Source organism: Oncorhynchus tshawytscha, linkage group LG05 (genome assembly GCF_018296145.1).
Source record: "Oncorhynchus tshawytscha isolate Ot180627B linkage group LG05, Otsh_v2.0, whole genome shotgun sequence".
In the NCBI taxonomy this organism is placed as follows: domain Eukaryota; kingdom Metazoa; phylum Chordata; class Actinopteri; order Salmoniformes; family Salmonidae; genus Oncorhynchus; species Oncorhynchus tshawytscha.
In genome coordinates, this window is record NC_056433.1 from 47,702,729 (window position 1) to 47,719,484 (window position 16,756).

Here is a 16,756-nt window from a genome sequence, read left to right on the forward strand (position 1 = left end):
TCTCTGTCACACAGTCTCTCTCTGCATATCAACAATTGGTTTGGATTGTTAATCTCCTCTGAACTGAAATGGATTAGGGCAAAATGAATCCATGACGGCCAGCCATTGGCTAGACGCTGTTGCAATCACTTCAACCTGGAACCCATTGGTCTCAGCCAGCATGAGTGAATGAGGCATGGACGGACTAGAGATGATTTCTATCAGGGTCAAAATGAGTTCTACTGAGTCAAATGTGTGATGTCATGTCAAACCCCTTGCTGATCCCAGCTGATGTTTGGGTGTACAGGGGAGCAGGATTACTTACGGCCAATTCTGTAATAGCCTTAATTCTGTCAGACCAAGCTCTTGTGCAAAGTCAATATTACATTGCTCTTTCCTGAATACCATCATGACAACCCTTCAAGCGGGATGGAGCATCACTGTGCATCTGTGAATGGTGGTCATGTTGGGAAAAGCCCTTCTGTGACTGGTACTATCTACAAATTAAAAGCATCGTGTGAAAGATTAGGTTTGAAAATGATACTGATGTTTGTGGTTGATTTGATGTGGCATAGTAATTTTGTTTGCCTGCCGTGCTTCTGTCAATAAAGATGGGATGTCTGTGGCATAGCAAAATGCCTGTGTGTATTACTGTATAACCTGGTATAATTGCGCCCCCTTGTGTTTTTGTTTAATTCAAATGGCTGTCACTATCAAAAACGTAGCTCATCGTTGCAAGACTTGATGTACGGTGTAGCATATAGCATTATCGCCATTTCATATTCTTTGCAACCTCAATAAGACTCGTGTACTGCATCGCCATTACGATAAAAGGACTGGATGGGCTGAGCGGGTGATATTGTCAGCTCCTCTGATTGGAGCCATGGCAGCCATGAAACGGAGCTTTCTATTGGCTGGATTTCATGCCCCGCCATTGGAACCTGGAAACAGCGCCATAATCAATTACGTTTGATTTATCGCAAAGGACGTTTGTGTTCTGCGTTTAGCTAGCAATGCGGAAAGGGATTCATTCGATGCGACGCTAGGTCGCTGCCAGGTGAAGTAAAAAATAATAATAACGAAACAAGACCGAGAAAGTGTGGATTTACTGCGGATATGACTGATTTGATGTTGTCGCGGAGGAAGTCCTAGTTGAGGGACAGCAGCTTGAAGACCGTTCTCCGAACATTTCAGACAGCCATCACGACTCGGTGGCACGCCAACCCATAAAATCGCTAGTTCGTTAACTGGCTACGTTTGGTGAAGAATATTACTGTATGTGCTATGGTCACAAATTGGACTGACATAGGTAACTGGGTTTTTGAGCTAACGTTAGCTAGGTAGTTACAGCAACGTTAGCTAGCTGTCCCATTTTCTAAACTTGCCAGGTGGCTAAAGTCCTTTTAACTAGCTAACTGCAGTAGCTAGCTAATGTTACGTTGCCAGCTAGTATTTTGGTGTCAGTGAATTGCTTGAAAATATGCATGGTGTCATGCACACACATTTAGATTTTACCCGGTGTTTGGCCTTGACATAACGATGTCAAAGTGTTATAGCCAGTTCTTGTTGACAGAACAACGCCTTTCCTGTCCACAGACGAGTGTTCAGGTGAATTTGAAAGGCTTGCCATCTCACGTCTTGGACAATGTTTACAAACCAGATAATCTGAAGATGGCAACAAGGTATGTACATGTTTCCTTTGCATATATCAAACCTGGTACATTTCTCATTTATTTCCTAATAATTCCAATACAATTACATGTCCCACTGGAAAGTTTGTCTGACAGTATTTGACATTGTTAACCATACCACAGGTCACCAGAGAATGCGCTTGCTGCCCTCACCTTCCCCAAATCCAAAGTAGCCCTATGGGACCCCACACCTAATGGGGATGTGGTTAGCCTCCACCTCTCCTATTACAGGTAGTCTACTGGGTTCTCTTTGACAGTGACTACTTAGGATGCAGCAACAGTAATACACAGTGGCTTTCTCATCTCCAGCCCATCGTCTGTACTGATTTGAGAAATCTTGGCCGGATGTAAGCAATATGTCAGGCTTGCTTTCATCTGCTTAATTCTCTCCAATCAGTTCAGTTGAAAGAAAGGATACGAGGGAGACTATTGAAACACAACCTGTGATTGTTATTTGGTCATGTTCTGCCTTCACTACTTGAAAACCTGTTTTCTATTGAACAGAAATCCCCGGCTACTTCTTGTGGAGAAAACTCTTCGCTTGGCCCACCGCCATGCTCGACAGAGTAACAAGCCTGAGTTCAGCTGTTACTTGCTGGGGACTATTGCTGTGGATTCTGGTGAGAAGTATTATTTTTTTTCATGACAAATATTGAAAAAAGGAGAGAGAAAAGAGCAAACACGTTTTTAGATGGAAAATAATTATTTTATACTCATGATAATGATTGCTTGGATATGCTTGCTAAGTAAGTACTCTTTAAGTTTGACAATTTTTTAAATTTAAACTGCCCCTCTGTTCTCTCTCCACTCTTTCTCCAAGATGAAGAGGGTGTGACTTTGACACTGGACCGGTTCGACCCAGGCCGGGGGCAGCCTGGCTCCTCTGGAAAGGTGCCCACTGCCCTGATGCCCGGGGACGTCCTGGTGCCCTGTGTGCTGGAAACACAGGGGGTCTCTGCTACAGACACCATGGTTCACTCGGCAGAAGTCTTCCACATCTCTTTTAAGGTAACATGAATATGTTAATGTCTGCACTGAAAGTAAATGTCCTCTTATCACTCACATAACACTGTGCAACTATGTATTGTGTGAATAGTATAGTGAAGAAGTTGGTTTTATGAGGATGTTATGAAATTAATGTTATGCTTACCAGAATACAAGCAATAACCATACACTTAAAAAAAACTTTAACCTTTATTTAACTAGGCAAGTCAGTTAAGAACAAAATTCTTATTTACAATGACGGCCTAGTGGGTTAACTGCCTTGTTCAGGGGCAGAACGACAGATTTTTACTCAATCTAGATTTTTATTCAATCTAGCAACCTTTCGGTTACTGGCCCAACGTTCTAACCACTAGTTACCGTATTTTCTTACAATGCTGTGTTTTCTAACTGGAATTTACATTGGTCCCAACTGTAGGTTAAGTTCAACCCACCCTCTTAACTGCCTAACGAGATGGCCCACCTCTTCTGTTGCCTGGATAACAGAAGGAGCATACTCCCTCTACTCCTAAGTTGGCAGTTATTGCAACCTGTCAGCAACAGGTGTTGCTAATTACTGAACCCAGGGCTCCAGACTGTGACCATTTAGTCACGTTTAGCTTTTAATTGGTCAAATTGGTGCAAGCTGCACTTTCTACCTGGTCACCTCAATCAAAACAACCTATTTTTTGGGGCAGAAAAAGCCATGTTTTGGTCCAACCGTGAAGTGCATTATTCCACAGATGATCCATTCTATTGCAAAGATCCTCCAGTGCAGGGGTATTCAACTTACCCTACGAGGAATAGATGGACAATTTCTGGGATCTTTTATTTCAGCTCATGAAACATGGGCCCAACCCTTTACATGTTGCGTTTTTATATTTTTGTTCAGTGTATTTAAGTTGGTTTCCTCTCTCCTTGCTATTCGTAGACAATTAAAGCAAGAGCTGTTTTCTCATCTCCTAACTCCACTGCTGCCTCTGCCACATTGTTCTCAACACCAATATGCTGGGTAACTTTGCTATTATGCACATAGCAACATGGTCTAGGAAAAAGTGGCAATTCAACAATGCGCTGATGTTTCAGAACTGTGGACAGAGACCACTATCCAACGCGGGAGAAAGTGAATTTGTTATAAAATAATATAATTTTGATTAGTGTTCTTATGTAGTATAACCATGTACAATTTCAGTAGCACATGTTTTAGTGATGGACTGTGCCATCCCCATGTGCGAATCAGACCGGTGTCTTGTACACCATGATTCTATTTTTTAGCTAAATGCTCGGCTAAAGAAATCTTTGTCGAAAAACAGCCTATCGACCAAACAATCGACCAGTCGACTAAATGGGGTCAGCCCTAGTAATTAGAACAAGTAGTTTTGCGTCATACCCGTGATATATGGCTCATATCAGTATTCAGGGCTCGAACGACCCACTTTAAAATGAGCTAACTAGCTAATGTGTTTTGAGGTCCCACTTCCGCAGCTGGTGAATTGGCATCAATTTAATATTAGTGCACATAAATATGAAGGCAAATTCACCTCTATTGAACCAAAAATAATATTGTGTAGCCCTATTTTGACAGTAAAGTACAACAATATGAGCCTAATTGACATGAATTTGGTTGACAATCACTGGATTAGGTTGCATATCAAAATATCTTGAATCGTTCCTGTTTGGACATTGTATTCAATAAATAAGTTATTACTTCTAACATCTCAGTAATCTATGACACTTTTTAATAAAGCATTGTGTATGACTTTATAAGATCACTACTCATTTTCCTATTCCGTGGTGCCACCAAATATAAATATATATATTTTTTTATGCGACCAAATCATGGGCTGGTGCCACCAATATAACTGAAAAGGTTAGTGGCACCAGGGAAAACCTTTAATCCAGTGCCCTGGAACTGCGACCGTGGAATGTGCTCAACTTAAACAGCCCTAAACCATGTCGCCATCCTCCCTCCCACCCTACCTGTTCAGATGCTCCAGCACTGCTGCAGAAGCCGGGAGTCCCTGGACCTGTCTAAGCTGCTGGCCCTACGAGCCCACCTCAGCTGCTTCCAACAAGGTGACAGCCTGGGCTTCTGCCTGCGCTGGGCCGCCACCGCCCCCGGCAACACGCTGGACGCTGTGCCCGTCCGGCCTGTGCCCATCATCCCCACCGCCTTGGCCAGGAACCTGAGCAGCACGGCCAGCCTCACCCAGCCGCTACACAGCAGCGCCAGCCGCAAACAAGGGTAAGGATTAAAGCCATAACATGGAATAACATATTAAACAAGTCATGCCAATCATTTATTTATCGCTGTGTTATTAATTAATGCCTCTGGTCTACATTTTGTTCAGCTTTCTGACCATGGATCAAACCCGGAAACTGCTGCTACTACTGGAGTCTGACCCGAAGGCCTACACTCTTCCACTGGTCGGAGTGTGAGAAAGCCCTCCATTGACATTATATTTTTCGGCCAACATATGTTATTATTTTGGATGTGCGGGCTTGGGGGGACTCCATTCATTGGAGATAATCTGATCCACAAAAGGATTTATCCTTCCTTATAGTACTCAAGCTGTTGTTGGGTGTGTGTGTGCCACCTCATTAGCAGTAGTGTACAGTTTGGTTGACGTGCTTGTGGTCTTGTCTGTGGCAGATGGTTGAGTGGGGTCACCCACATCTACAACCCCCAGGTGTGGGCGTGGTGTCTGAGGTACCTGTTCAGCTCCTCCCTCCATGACAAGTGAGTGGGATGCCCATCTGTTCACATATTGCAAATAGGACTCTGACTGTCATTTCTCACTTGGCTGAAGGTAGTCTGGCTCCATACTCTGTGCTGTAGCCAACTGTTTTATGGTTGTTATCCCAAACAAACAGCAACGAACACAGACGTTGGTTGAAGCACAACTGATGTGGGCCTGCAGGCTAGGCACTTTGTAATAACGTTCATGAATAAGCATGAATAAATTATTTCAAGTGTTTCTAAATTATTATAAATGTTTATGAATTATGGTTTCTATGCTTAAGATGTTTATTTTTTTACCAAATCATGAAATATTTTTAGTCCATCGGTGCTTATTCATGAAGGTTAGCTTTAGCTGTACAGTGCAGTCAAAGTTTTCAGACCCTTTGACATTTTCCACGTTTTGTTACATTACAGCCTTATTCTAAAATGGATTATATATTTTTCTTTACTCATCAATCTACACACAATTCCCCATAATGACAAATTTATTACAAATAAATAATGGATACCTTATCCAAGGAATTGTCTGTAGAGCTCCGAGACAGGATTGTGTTGAGGCACAAGACTCTTCCCAGAGCTGGCTGCCTGGCAAAATTGAGCAATCGGGAGAGAAGGGCCTTGGTCAGGGAGGTGACCAAGAACCCTATAGTCACTCTGAAAGAGCTCCACAGTTCCTCTGTGGAGATGGGAGAACCTTCCAGAAGGACAACCATTTCTGCAGCACTCTACCAATCAGGCCTTTATGGTCGTGTCCAGACGGAAGCCACTCCTCAGTAAAAGGCACATGACCGCCTGCTTGGAGTTTGTCAAAAGGCACCTAAATTACTCTGACTGAGAGAAACCAGATTCTCTGGTCTGATGAAACCAAGATTGATCTCTTTGGCCTGAATGCCAAGTGTCACAGCTGGAAGAAACCTGACCCCATCCCTATGGTAAAGCATGGTGGCAGCATCATCATGCTGTGGAGATGTTTTTCAGCGGCAGGGATTGGGAGACTAGTCAGGATGAGGGGAAAGATGAACAGAGCAAACTACAGAAAGATCCTGGATGAAAACCTGCTCCAGAGCGCTCAGGTCCTCCGACTCGGGTGGAGGTTCACTTTCCAACAGGACAACGACCCTAAGCACACAGCCAAGATCACTCAGGAGTGGCTTTGGGACAAGTCTCAATGTCCGTCAATGGTCCAGCCAGAGTCCGGACTTGAACCCGATCAAACACCTCTGGAGAGACCTGAAAACAGCTGTGCAGCAATGCTCCCCATCCAACCGAACAGCTTGAGAGGATCTACAGAGAAGAATGGAAGAAACTTCCCAAATACAAGTGTGCCAAGCTTGTAGTGTCATACCCAAGAAGACTCAAGGCTGTAATCTCTGCCAAAGGGGCTTCAGGAAGGTACTATGTAAAGGGTCTGAATACTTATATAAATGTGATATCTGTGTTTTTATACATTTGCAAACAATTCTAAACTTGCTTTTGCTTTGTCGTTATTGGGTATTGTGTGTGTATATTGTCGCCCCCCCCCCTAAAATGTAATCCATTTTAGAATAAGGCTGTAACGTAACAAAATGTGGAAAAAGTCAAGGGGTCTGAATACTTTCCGAATGCACTGTACATGTGTAGAATAGGGATTTGTCAGACAGCTCTATTCATGAGATTTCTATCTGCAACGTTACACAACATTTTCACACCGTTGCACTTCAATGGAATACATCAATCAGTGTTCTTATTGGTTCAGTTGGGCAACCTTCTCGCTTCAAAATGTTTTAATGAACACACCCCTGATTTATTGGTGTGTTCCAGGGTGATGTCTGAGGGTGGTGCGTTCCTTGTGGTGCTGTACTCACTGACCCACAGGGAGCCAGAGTTCTACCAGGTTCAGCCTTGCAGTGGGCAGCAGCAGGACATGACCTTTCAACTGCTCACCAGCACCGAGTCACTCACTCTCTACCAGGTAGGCACACTTATGCCTGACTCACTCTAAATCAAATCAAATTTTATTTGTCACATACACATGGTTAGCAGATGTTAATGCGAGTGTAGCGAAATGCTTGTGCTTCTAGTTCCGACAATGCAGTAATAACCAACAAGTAATCTAACTAACAATTCCAAAACTACTGTCTTATACACAGTGTAAGGGGATAAAGAATATGTACATAAGGATATATTTTTATTTTATTTTACCTTTATTTAACTAGGCAAGTCAGTTAAGAACAAAGTCTTATTTTCAATGATGGCCTAGGAACAGTGGGTTAACTGCCTGTTCAGGGGCAGAACGACAGATTTGTACTCTGTCAGCTCGGGGATTTGAACTTGCAACCTTTCAGCTACTAGTCCAAAGCTCTAACCACTAGGCTACCCTGCCGCCATATGAATGAGTGATGGTACAGAGCAGCATAGGCAAGATACAGTAGATGGTATCGAGTACAGTATATACATATGAGATGAGTATGTAAACAAAGTGACATAGTTAAAGTGGCTAGTGAAACATGTATTACATAAGGATGCAGTCGATGATATAGAGTACAGTATATACGTATGCATATGAGATGAATAATGTAGGGTAAGTAACATTATATAGGGTAGCATTGTTTAAAGTGGCTAGTGATATATTTACATTTCCCATCAATTCCCATTATTAAAGTGGCTGGAGTTGAGTCAGTGTCAGTGTGTTGGCAGCAGCCACTCAATGTTAGTGGTGGCTGTTTAACAGTCTGATGGCCTTGAGATAGAAGCTGTTTTTCAGTCTCTCGGTCCCAGCTTTGATGCACCTGTACTGACCTCGCCTTCTGGATGACAGCAGGGTGAACAGGCAGTCTCTCGGTCCCAGCTTTGATGCACCTGTACTGACCTCGCCTTCTGGATGATAGCTGGGTGAACAGGCAGTGGCTCGGGTGGTTGATGTCCTTGATGATCTTTATGGCCTTCCTGTAACATCGGGTGGTGTAGGTGTCCTGGAGGGCAGGTAGTTTGCCCCCGGTGATGCGTTGTGCAGACCTCACTACCCTCTGGAGAGCCTTACGGTTGAGGGCGGAGCAGTTGCCGTACCAGGCGGTGATACAGCCCGCCAGGATGCTCTCGATTGTGCATCTGTAGAAGTTTGAGTGCTTTTGGTGACAAGCCGAATTTCTTCAGCCTCCTGAGGTTGAAGAGGCGCTGCTGCGCCTTCTTCACGATGCTGTCTGTGTGAGTGGACCAATTCAGTTTGTCTGTGATGTGTATGCCGAGGAACTTAAAACTTGCTACCCTCTCCACTACTGTTCCATCGATGTGGTTAGGGGGGTGTTCCCTCTGCTGTTTCCTGAAGTCCACAATCATCTCCTTAGTTTTGTTGACGTTGAGTGTGAGGTTATTTTCCTGACACCACACTCCGAGGGCCCTCACCTCCTCCCTGTAGGCCGTCTCGTCGTTGTTGGTAATCAAGCCTACCACTGTTGTGTCTTCCGCAAACTTGATGATTGAGTTGGAGCGTGCGTGGCCACGCAGTCGTGGGTGAACAGGGAGTACAGGAGAGGGCTCAGAACGCACCCTTGTGGGGCCCCAGTGTTGAGGATCAGCGGGGAGGAGATGTTGTTGCCTACCCTCACCACCTGGGGGCGGCCCGTCAGGAAGTCCAGTACCCAGTTGCACAGGGCGGGGTCGAGACCCAGGGTCTCGAGCTTGATGACGAGCTTGGAGGGTACTATGGTGTTGAATGCCGAGCTGTAGTCGATGAACAGCATTCTCACATAGGTATTCCTCTTGTCCAGATGGGGTAGGGCAGTGTGCAGTGTGGTTGAGATTGCATCGTCTGTGGACCTATTTGGGCGGTAAGCAAATTGGAATGGGTCTAGGGTGTCAGGTAGGGTGGAGGTGATATGGTCCTTGACTAGTCTCTCAAAGCACTTCATGATGACGGATGTGAGTGCTACGGGGCAGTAGTCGTTTAGCTCAGTTACCTTAGCTTTCTTGGGAACAGGAACAATGGTGGCCCTCTTGAAGCATGTGGGAACAGCAGACTGGTATAGGGATTGATTGAATATGTCCGTAAACACACCGGCCAGCTGGTCTGCGCATGCTCTGAGGGCGCGGCTGGGGATGCCGTCTGGGCCTGCAGCCTTGCGAGGGTTAACACGTTTAAATGTCTTACTCACCTCGGCTGCAGTGAAGGAGAGACTGCATGTTTTCATTGCAGGCCGTGTCAGTGGCACTGTATTGCTCCAACCTGAACCATGCTCGGACATTTCCCTTTCACATTGAGCTTACCAACATGGTTCCAACAACTATTGTCGATGCATAAGGTCGGTGCAGTTCAGCTTGTTTTGGCTCAGCTTAGTAGTATGAAAAGCCCTCTAGTGGCCTTTACCCACTATTACAACAATAGTAATTTATGGGCCCCCTGAGTGGCGCAGTGGTCTAAGGCAATGCTAGAAGCATTACCACAGACCCGGGTTCATTCCCGGGCCATGCCACAACCGGCCGTGGCAGGAACTCCCATAGGACGGCGCACAATTGGCCCACCATCGTACGTACGGGTTATGGGAGGGTTTGGACAGGGGGGCTTTATTTGGCTCATCGCGCCCTAGTGACTCCTTGTGGCGGGCCGGGCGCCTGCAGGCTGTCGCCATTTGAACGATGTTTCCTCTGACACGTTGGTGCAGCTGGCTTCCGGGTTAAGCTGGCAGGTGTTAAGGATGGCGATTACATAATTTATACAAGGTGGATAATCCACGTCAAAATGAGACTTGATTTTCTTTTGTTCCTTGTCTGTGCAGAATGTAGAGATCTCCGAGGGCTGTACTCTGAAGTTTGAGCTCAGTGCCGAGACCCAGAACCGTGAGGCTGAGTTCTTCAGGGAACTGGTGTCCCGTGTCTCCTTAACAAGGTATACAAGCTCTTCTCTCAAGCATTTGCTGTAACAATATTACCTCGACTGGAGCAGTGGATTGAGACTCGATGCCGTCTCAGTGTGTGGTGGCTTTTTGTCTGTGTGTTGGGTGACAAGAATCAGTCTTTTGTTATTAACTACTAACTAAACTCATGAGAACGATCCTCTAACCGGATTTTATGACTTCACAGGAATTGCTGTGTGTTAGATTGGACAATGGGCTCACCAGTGTTTGACGGTGTCTGTCCTCTTCTCTCCCTCAGCCCTGCGTCAGTGGCAGCCTCTCCGCAGGACAGGCTGTCAATCAGCGACCATGACTCTGGAGTGGAGGATGAGGACCTCTCCCCCAGGCCCTCCCCAAACCCACACCCTCTCACCCAGCAGGTCAGTGCTCTCTCTCTCTTGGTGTCTGTCTCCTTATTTTTCTTCCTTTCCCTCTCTTTGGAATGCTGTATCTATGCTGTAACCAGAGGAGGTTGCTCTATTTTTCATTTGAAGCAGTCTATTTATACTTTAGGGTCTGTTGTAAATGTTATACCTTTTTGTTTCAGACCAAGCAGGTCCACCCCTCTGTGCCGGAGCTCTCTCTAGTGATGGACGGCAGTTTCCTGGATGGAAAGACCATGGGTCGCCCTCATCCTCCACTCCCAGCTCTGCAGCACAGAGGAAGTGCCCCTCCCTCCCACCAGCTCCACCCCTGGGCTACCAGACCCCCAGACCAGGGTCCCACCATCCTCGGGGTCCCCCCTCCGATTAGAAAGCCCCTGACCCCTGCCATGGCCTCCCAGGGCAAAGGCAGCAGAAGAGCTTCCCTCACCCCCGGGCAGCAGCCACCACCTCTCTGGCCCCCCTCCTCCAGCAGGAAATCAGCCCCTCCGCAGTTTGGGAAGAGGTCGTCTGCCTATACTTCATCCTCCTCCTCTCCAAAGACTGGCTCCTCTCCTAATGGATCAGTCCATCAGGCCAGGCAGTTCCATCAAACCCCAGGTCGCCCCTCTCACAGAGGGGCCTCCCCTGTCGGAAACTCGCCACAACCCATCCCCAGGCACAGCCCCGGTCCCCCCCCAACCCCAGCCCTCATGCCCACTCACCAACAGCCCCCAGTCCATCCCAAGCACTTCCACAGCACCCCCAATCCCAACTTGAACCAGCCTTGCGGGTGCTGCTCCTTCCAACATGACCATACCCCCTTGTACCACCCCAACCACTGGCAGGGGGCATCAGGGACCCCGGGTGGGCACTTCTGCTCCAACGCTGAAAGTAACCCCCCCACCTCTCACCAAACAAACCTTCACTACAGCCCAGCGTGCCTCACCGGGGGCCCCCCCACCACACACCACTTCCCCTCTCAGGGGCCCTGCTCTCCCAGGGGCCGCTTGGAGCTTCAAGCCCCCGCCTGTCAGAACCAGTGTTGCCAGGCCCAGGCAACCCCCTCTCTCTCTCCCCTGGACGGGCCTATGAACCTCCTAGCCTCTGACGCCTATAGAATCCTGGTGGACCAAGACCGGCAGCTCAAGTTACTGCAGGCCCAGGTCAGCTTCTCCACGGTGTCATTGTGGATATCAGACACTGTATCAAATGACACAATCTTAAAGCTTTAGAACAGGGGTTCTCAATCTTTCTTAACCTGTTGATTTCAGATCCAGAAGCTACTTGAGGCCCAAGGGAAAAGGGGGAGCTCATCCACTGAGCAGGCAGTCATCCAGACACAGACCTCCCCTGGACAACAGACCAAGAGAAGTGTTAGCATCGCTGTAGGCACAGGTACTAGAGTCTTTCATCACTGCTTATACATGGTGGATAGTCATAGTTTGTCTATCCACTGCATTTTGATCCAATACTACGTCTGTCACTCGTTTTTGCTAGACTGTGTGACGCTCTAGTCTCCAGAAACACTGTGAAAATCGTATTTCTCACTTATGGTTCATTTGAGATCTGCTGAGAACATGGCCTTTTCTTTTCTCTCCAAGTCTCCTGAATAGAAAGGGTGAATTTGGACTACCCAGTATCAATACACCTATGATTACTCTTTTGTTGTGTAACTGTTTTGGAGTTTTTTTGTTTGTTTACTATACCATATAGGGTGTGTTTGTAAATTCACTCTGGTGTGCGTTCTGGGCATTCGTAAATTCAGTGTTGTCAGATTGTCCCTTCGTAAATTCAGTGTTTCGCGTTCGGTGCGCCCACTGGACGTTCTGGCTGATCCGAGCGTTCCTCACAACGGCACCCAAGCTAATGTTGGCTAGCTACTTCCAGACACAAATGAGAGAAACTCACTCTAACCATTTTACTTGCCCTAGCAGAGCTGGTTATCTAGAGTGTTAGTGACTAACTGCTGCTGGCAACAATTGAATTACTTTTTTTTTCTTTTTTTTACCAACGTTTATTGACCCCGGTAATATTCAGCCGGTGTTGCGCTTTCGTAAATTCATTATTCTGCCCTCTGGCACACTCCGACATGAGTGCTCTGAAATTGGACGAGATAGCCAGAGTGAATTTACGGACACACCCGTAGTCAACTAACTTCATCTCTTCCCTCCTCTTCAGGTGCCAGTCTGTTCTGGGGCGTCCCAGTCGATGCCCCCGCTCACGATGACGAGGAGTGCCCACGGCCAGAGTGGCACAGAGGGCCTGGCGCGCCTGATGGCAGCAGGGCCTCCTCTAGTCGGAGCTCTGGCAGTGCCAACCTTACCCACAGCAGGCACATAGGTGGCTCGGAAGAAGAGAGCGGGGTCCGGGAGGGACGAGTGCCAGGCTCACCAGCCAATCAGTCAACGCACCCGAGGTAAGCAAACGGTTGGCTGCATTTCAAACCGAGCGCTTGTTTTTTTTTTGTGTGTTTTTTTACATTGGCCCAGCCCTCAATTTGAATTGACTGGAAGAATGCAAGAAAATAATGGTTGTAGTTCACCACCAAGAACTCTGAAAGAGGAGCTGACACCATTTTACTCCCTTCATTTCACAAGAATGAGGCTTTAATGATTGAAAGGAATAGAGAGTTTCAATCTGAAACCCAGCCACGAAGAACATGGGCGATGTGAAAATATCCACGATAGGGTGAGCCCTCACAACTGGCATCAGACGTGTGATCCCACCAACTGACGGCTCACCATCTGAACACTGGTGCCACCTCGTGGCCATTTCAGTGAATTTATTTTTACCGGAGTATGAACCGCATTGTGTTTATTGTGCATTTCCTGCAGGACTCAGTCAGCATTTGGAGACTGTTCTTTCCAGAGTCCAGTGTTGGGGGAGAGTGCCAGCATGTACTACCAGTCTCCACAGAGAGACGACACCAAGAGTGAGGAGTCCAAGGCCATGGACGATCAGCGGTTTTATCAGGATCTACTGGTAAGAGTGCTCTTTATAGGCTCTTTCTCCATGAAACACTTATGAGCACGGCCCCAAGTGATTAGTCTGTTTGTATTTGCACCGTCTTTCATTCTGGTATGCTTTATTTTGGAGCAATGTTTCAACAGAATCTAGTATTGCAGTGAAACGCTTAATCCAACATGTTATGTGGCCAGCCTCCGTCCTGTGAGATCCCTTTTTTGACTATGTCGCTTTGAACTAAATGTACGAGAAGCGCTTTTACCAATAAAGATCTGACGTTCTTCATCCTTCCACAGGGCCAAGTGAACAGCCGCCTCCAGGGATCAGTGAACGAGGAGGTCGACGAGGAAGAAGACCAAAGGACCTCGTACCCACGGCAGGAGAACCACAGCTTGTCCCACTGTCAGTCCCAGCAGTTGTCCCCTAGCCCGGTTCCCGTCAGCTCCCGGAGGCCGGAGCCCAAAGGAGGGGAGCAGCCAAAAGGAAGGGACCAGGTGCTCCACGCCACGCTGCGCCAGCTGCAGCAGCTAGGGGTCAACGTGGACCTGGACTCTGCTGACCCTGGGGGCAAGACCAGGCGCAGCTCTGTCGAGAGTGCCAGGTATGTTTGCCTTGATGTTTCAGGTTTACTTGACTATCTTTGCACATAGGTCATAGATGTAGTAGTCTTATGGTGTAACAATAGTGCCACCTAGCAGTAGGACTGTGAAGGAAGTTTCAGACACTGAACATGGACCTGTTATTATCAGTGGTGTAAAAATACTTTCAAATACTACTTAAGTTGTTTTTTGGTGTATATGTACTTTGGTGTATATTTTTTGGCAACTTTAACTTCACTAATTATTTATTTTATTTAATTAGGCCAGGTAAGAACATTCTTATTTACAATGACGACCTGCCAAAAGGCCTCCTGCGGGGACGGGAGCTGGGATTAAAAATGAATAAAGTATAGGACACGACAGACTCCACAACAATGCATAGAGACAGACCTAAGACGACAACATGGCAAGTCAGCAGAATATGACAACACAGCATGGTAGCAACGCATGGCTGCAGCACAACATGGTACAAACATTATTGGGCACAGACAACAGCACAAAGGGCAAGACGGTAGAGAAAACAATGCATCACGCAATGCTGCCACAACTGTCAGTGAGAGTGTCCATGATTGAGTCTTTGAATGAAGATTGAGATAAAACTGTCCAGTTTGCATTCCTAAAGAAAATAATTTATTTTTTACGCTACATCGTTACATTTTGAATGCTTGGCAGGACAGGAAAATGGTCCAATTATCGAGAGAAAATCCCTGGCGGCTCACTAAACACCTGCTTCGTTTGTAAATGATGTCCGAGTGTTGGAGTGTACTCCTGGCTTTCTGTAAAGAAAAAAATGTTAAACAAGAAAATGGCACCATCTGGTTTGCCTAATGTAAGGAATTTGAAATAATTTTTTACTTTTGATAATTATATTTTAGCAATTACATTTACTTTTAATACTTAAGTATATTTACAACTAAGTACTGCAACTTTTAGTCAAGTAGTATTTTACTGTGGGACTTTTACTTGTCATTTTCTATTAAGGTATCTTTTACTCAAGTATGACAATTGGGTACTTTTTCCATTCTTGATTATGGTTACAGCCATTCTAACATTACAATATGGGCTATTACAATGGCCGATTCTCCTACTTTCTGGCTCATTCTCATGTAAGTTCGACATCATTCCCTTATGCAGAAAGTGTTCCTGTAGCTTTGATTGTAAATGCAGCTCCCGTTTCCTTCTCCCCAGTACCCTGGCCGGCATCAACCCGGAGGCGGTCATCAGCAGACTGACCCTCCCAGAGTCGACGGCGGCCAGCATGTGGGGCGGCAGCGTGGATCTCAGCCTGGAGGCCAACGCCATCGCCCTCCGATACCTGAGCGACCAGCAGCTCTCCAGGCTCTCTGTAGGGGGAGGGCAACAGCCCCCCAAGGCCCTTCCCAGGCTCAGCCCCTGCACACTGCTCTCAGAGAACCCCCCAACGGAGAAGAGCGCCATGGGACTGAGCAGTATTCTGTCTCCGAACAACATGTCCTTTGCCACCCGCAAGTACATGAAGAGGTACGGGCTGATAGAGGAGGGGAGCGGGAGTGAGGAGGAGCTATCGGAGATGGGATACACTGTACAGTTCCATGTTCAACAGGAACAAGAAGGGCAAAGAGTGAGGGTTCTGAAGAACATCACCAACGAGTTGCCCCACTCCGACCCTGTCAACCCCCAGGCGCTGCATTCAGACTCTCAAAGTCAGCTACTCAGAGACTTGCGTCCTAAAATGCAGCTTTTGGCCCGCGGCGCCAAACACAGTCTGGAGAAAGAGAATGGCGCCAAATGGCGGCCATCTTTAGGAGAAATGCAGAGGGAGTGTCCTCAACCAGAAGGGTCGATGGGAAATTTCTTGGACCTAAGTAGACTTCGACAGCTGCCGAAACTCTTCTAAAGGACCACGGCAACTAATGTAGAGGGAACTCAAAATGACAAATGAAATGTATTGTCGAAATCCATTGGGATTTGTCAGTTTCCTTAGTAAGAGGTTTTTTAATGCTTCCATAAATTTTTGTTTACACATTTCGTTTTTTTAATGCCTCTATTTTAATCTTCATGGTGCTCATTGTAATGGATACATTTGTTTGTGACCACTGATGTACAGAGACTGTTAGCAAATCACGACAGTGCTCTTGGTCTTATGAGCAAAATTCTTGTCTTCCTTCTACTACCACTTGGGTGTAGTGTTATCATTTAGCTCTTCAATGGTGGCAGCCAGGTCATTTTCTCTATTTGAATTTAAAGGGCTTTTGATTTTCAACATGCAATGGATGCCAATTGTTTGAACCATTTGAAGCTATTTACGTTTTGGCCGTTTATTGATAACCACTATACCCAATCTCCTGGTAATTGATGTGCACCTATTTATTTAGTCAATGTTGGGATTTTTTAAAAGTCTGATTACATGGTGAAACAGACTAAATTCATGCCAATTGTTTTTCCTTTTTTTATGTTGTAAATATCTAAGTTTCCTTCATGCTATATTGTTCTTGTGTTTGTACATGAAATGCCTTGAGCATTATTTCAAGTGTCTCAACTTTAACTTTCTATTTAAAATTGCCTCAATAAATATGTACCTGATTCA

The 16,756-nt window shown here is 46.2% G+C and overlaps 1 protein-coding gene across 2 annotated transcripts; it reads left to right on the top strand.

Moving 5' to 3' along the window:
- The first annotated feature begins 823 nt into the window (after positions 1-823).
- Positions 824-16,756, top strand: stil (STIL centriolar assembly protein). 2 transcript variants are annotated; one of them, XM_024421054.2, is made up of 17 exons: positions 824-1,288; positions 1,576-1,661; positions 1,794-1,901; positions 2,175-2,290; positions 2,491-2,678; positions 4,640-4,896; positions 5,003-5,086; positions 5,305-5,391; positions 7,195-7,345; positions 10,146-10,255; positions 10,522-10,642; positions 10,810-11,790; positions 11,899-12,022; positions 12,806-13,043; positions 13,462-13,609; positions 13,888-14,192; positions 15,379-16,756. In XM_024421054.2, the coding sequence occupies exons 2-17, from the start codon at positions 1,651-1,653 to the stop codon at positions 16,064-16,066; spliced, it is 3,717 nt and encodes a 1,238-aa protein (XP_024276822.1). In that variant the 5' UTR covers positions 824-1,288; positions 1,576-1,650; the 3' UTR covers positions 16,067-16,756. The 2 variants fall into 2 exon arrangements, with proteins under 2 accessions (XP_024276822.1, XP_024276823.1); XM_024421055.2 differs by having other exon boundaries at positions 824-1,254.

Excerpts from the sequence above, each read along its gene's own strand:
- stil (XM_024421054.2), top strand. Across the intron at positions 11,791-11,898 it reads TCAAGTTACTGCAGGCCCAG|ATCCAGAAGCTACTTGAGGC; the intron begins GTCAGCTTCTCC and ends TGTTGATTTCAG. Across the intron at positions 12,023-12,805 it reads TAGCATCGCTGTAGGCACAG|GTGCCAGTCTGTTCTGGGGC; the intron begins GTACTAGAGTCT and ends CCTCCTCTTCAG.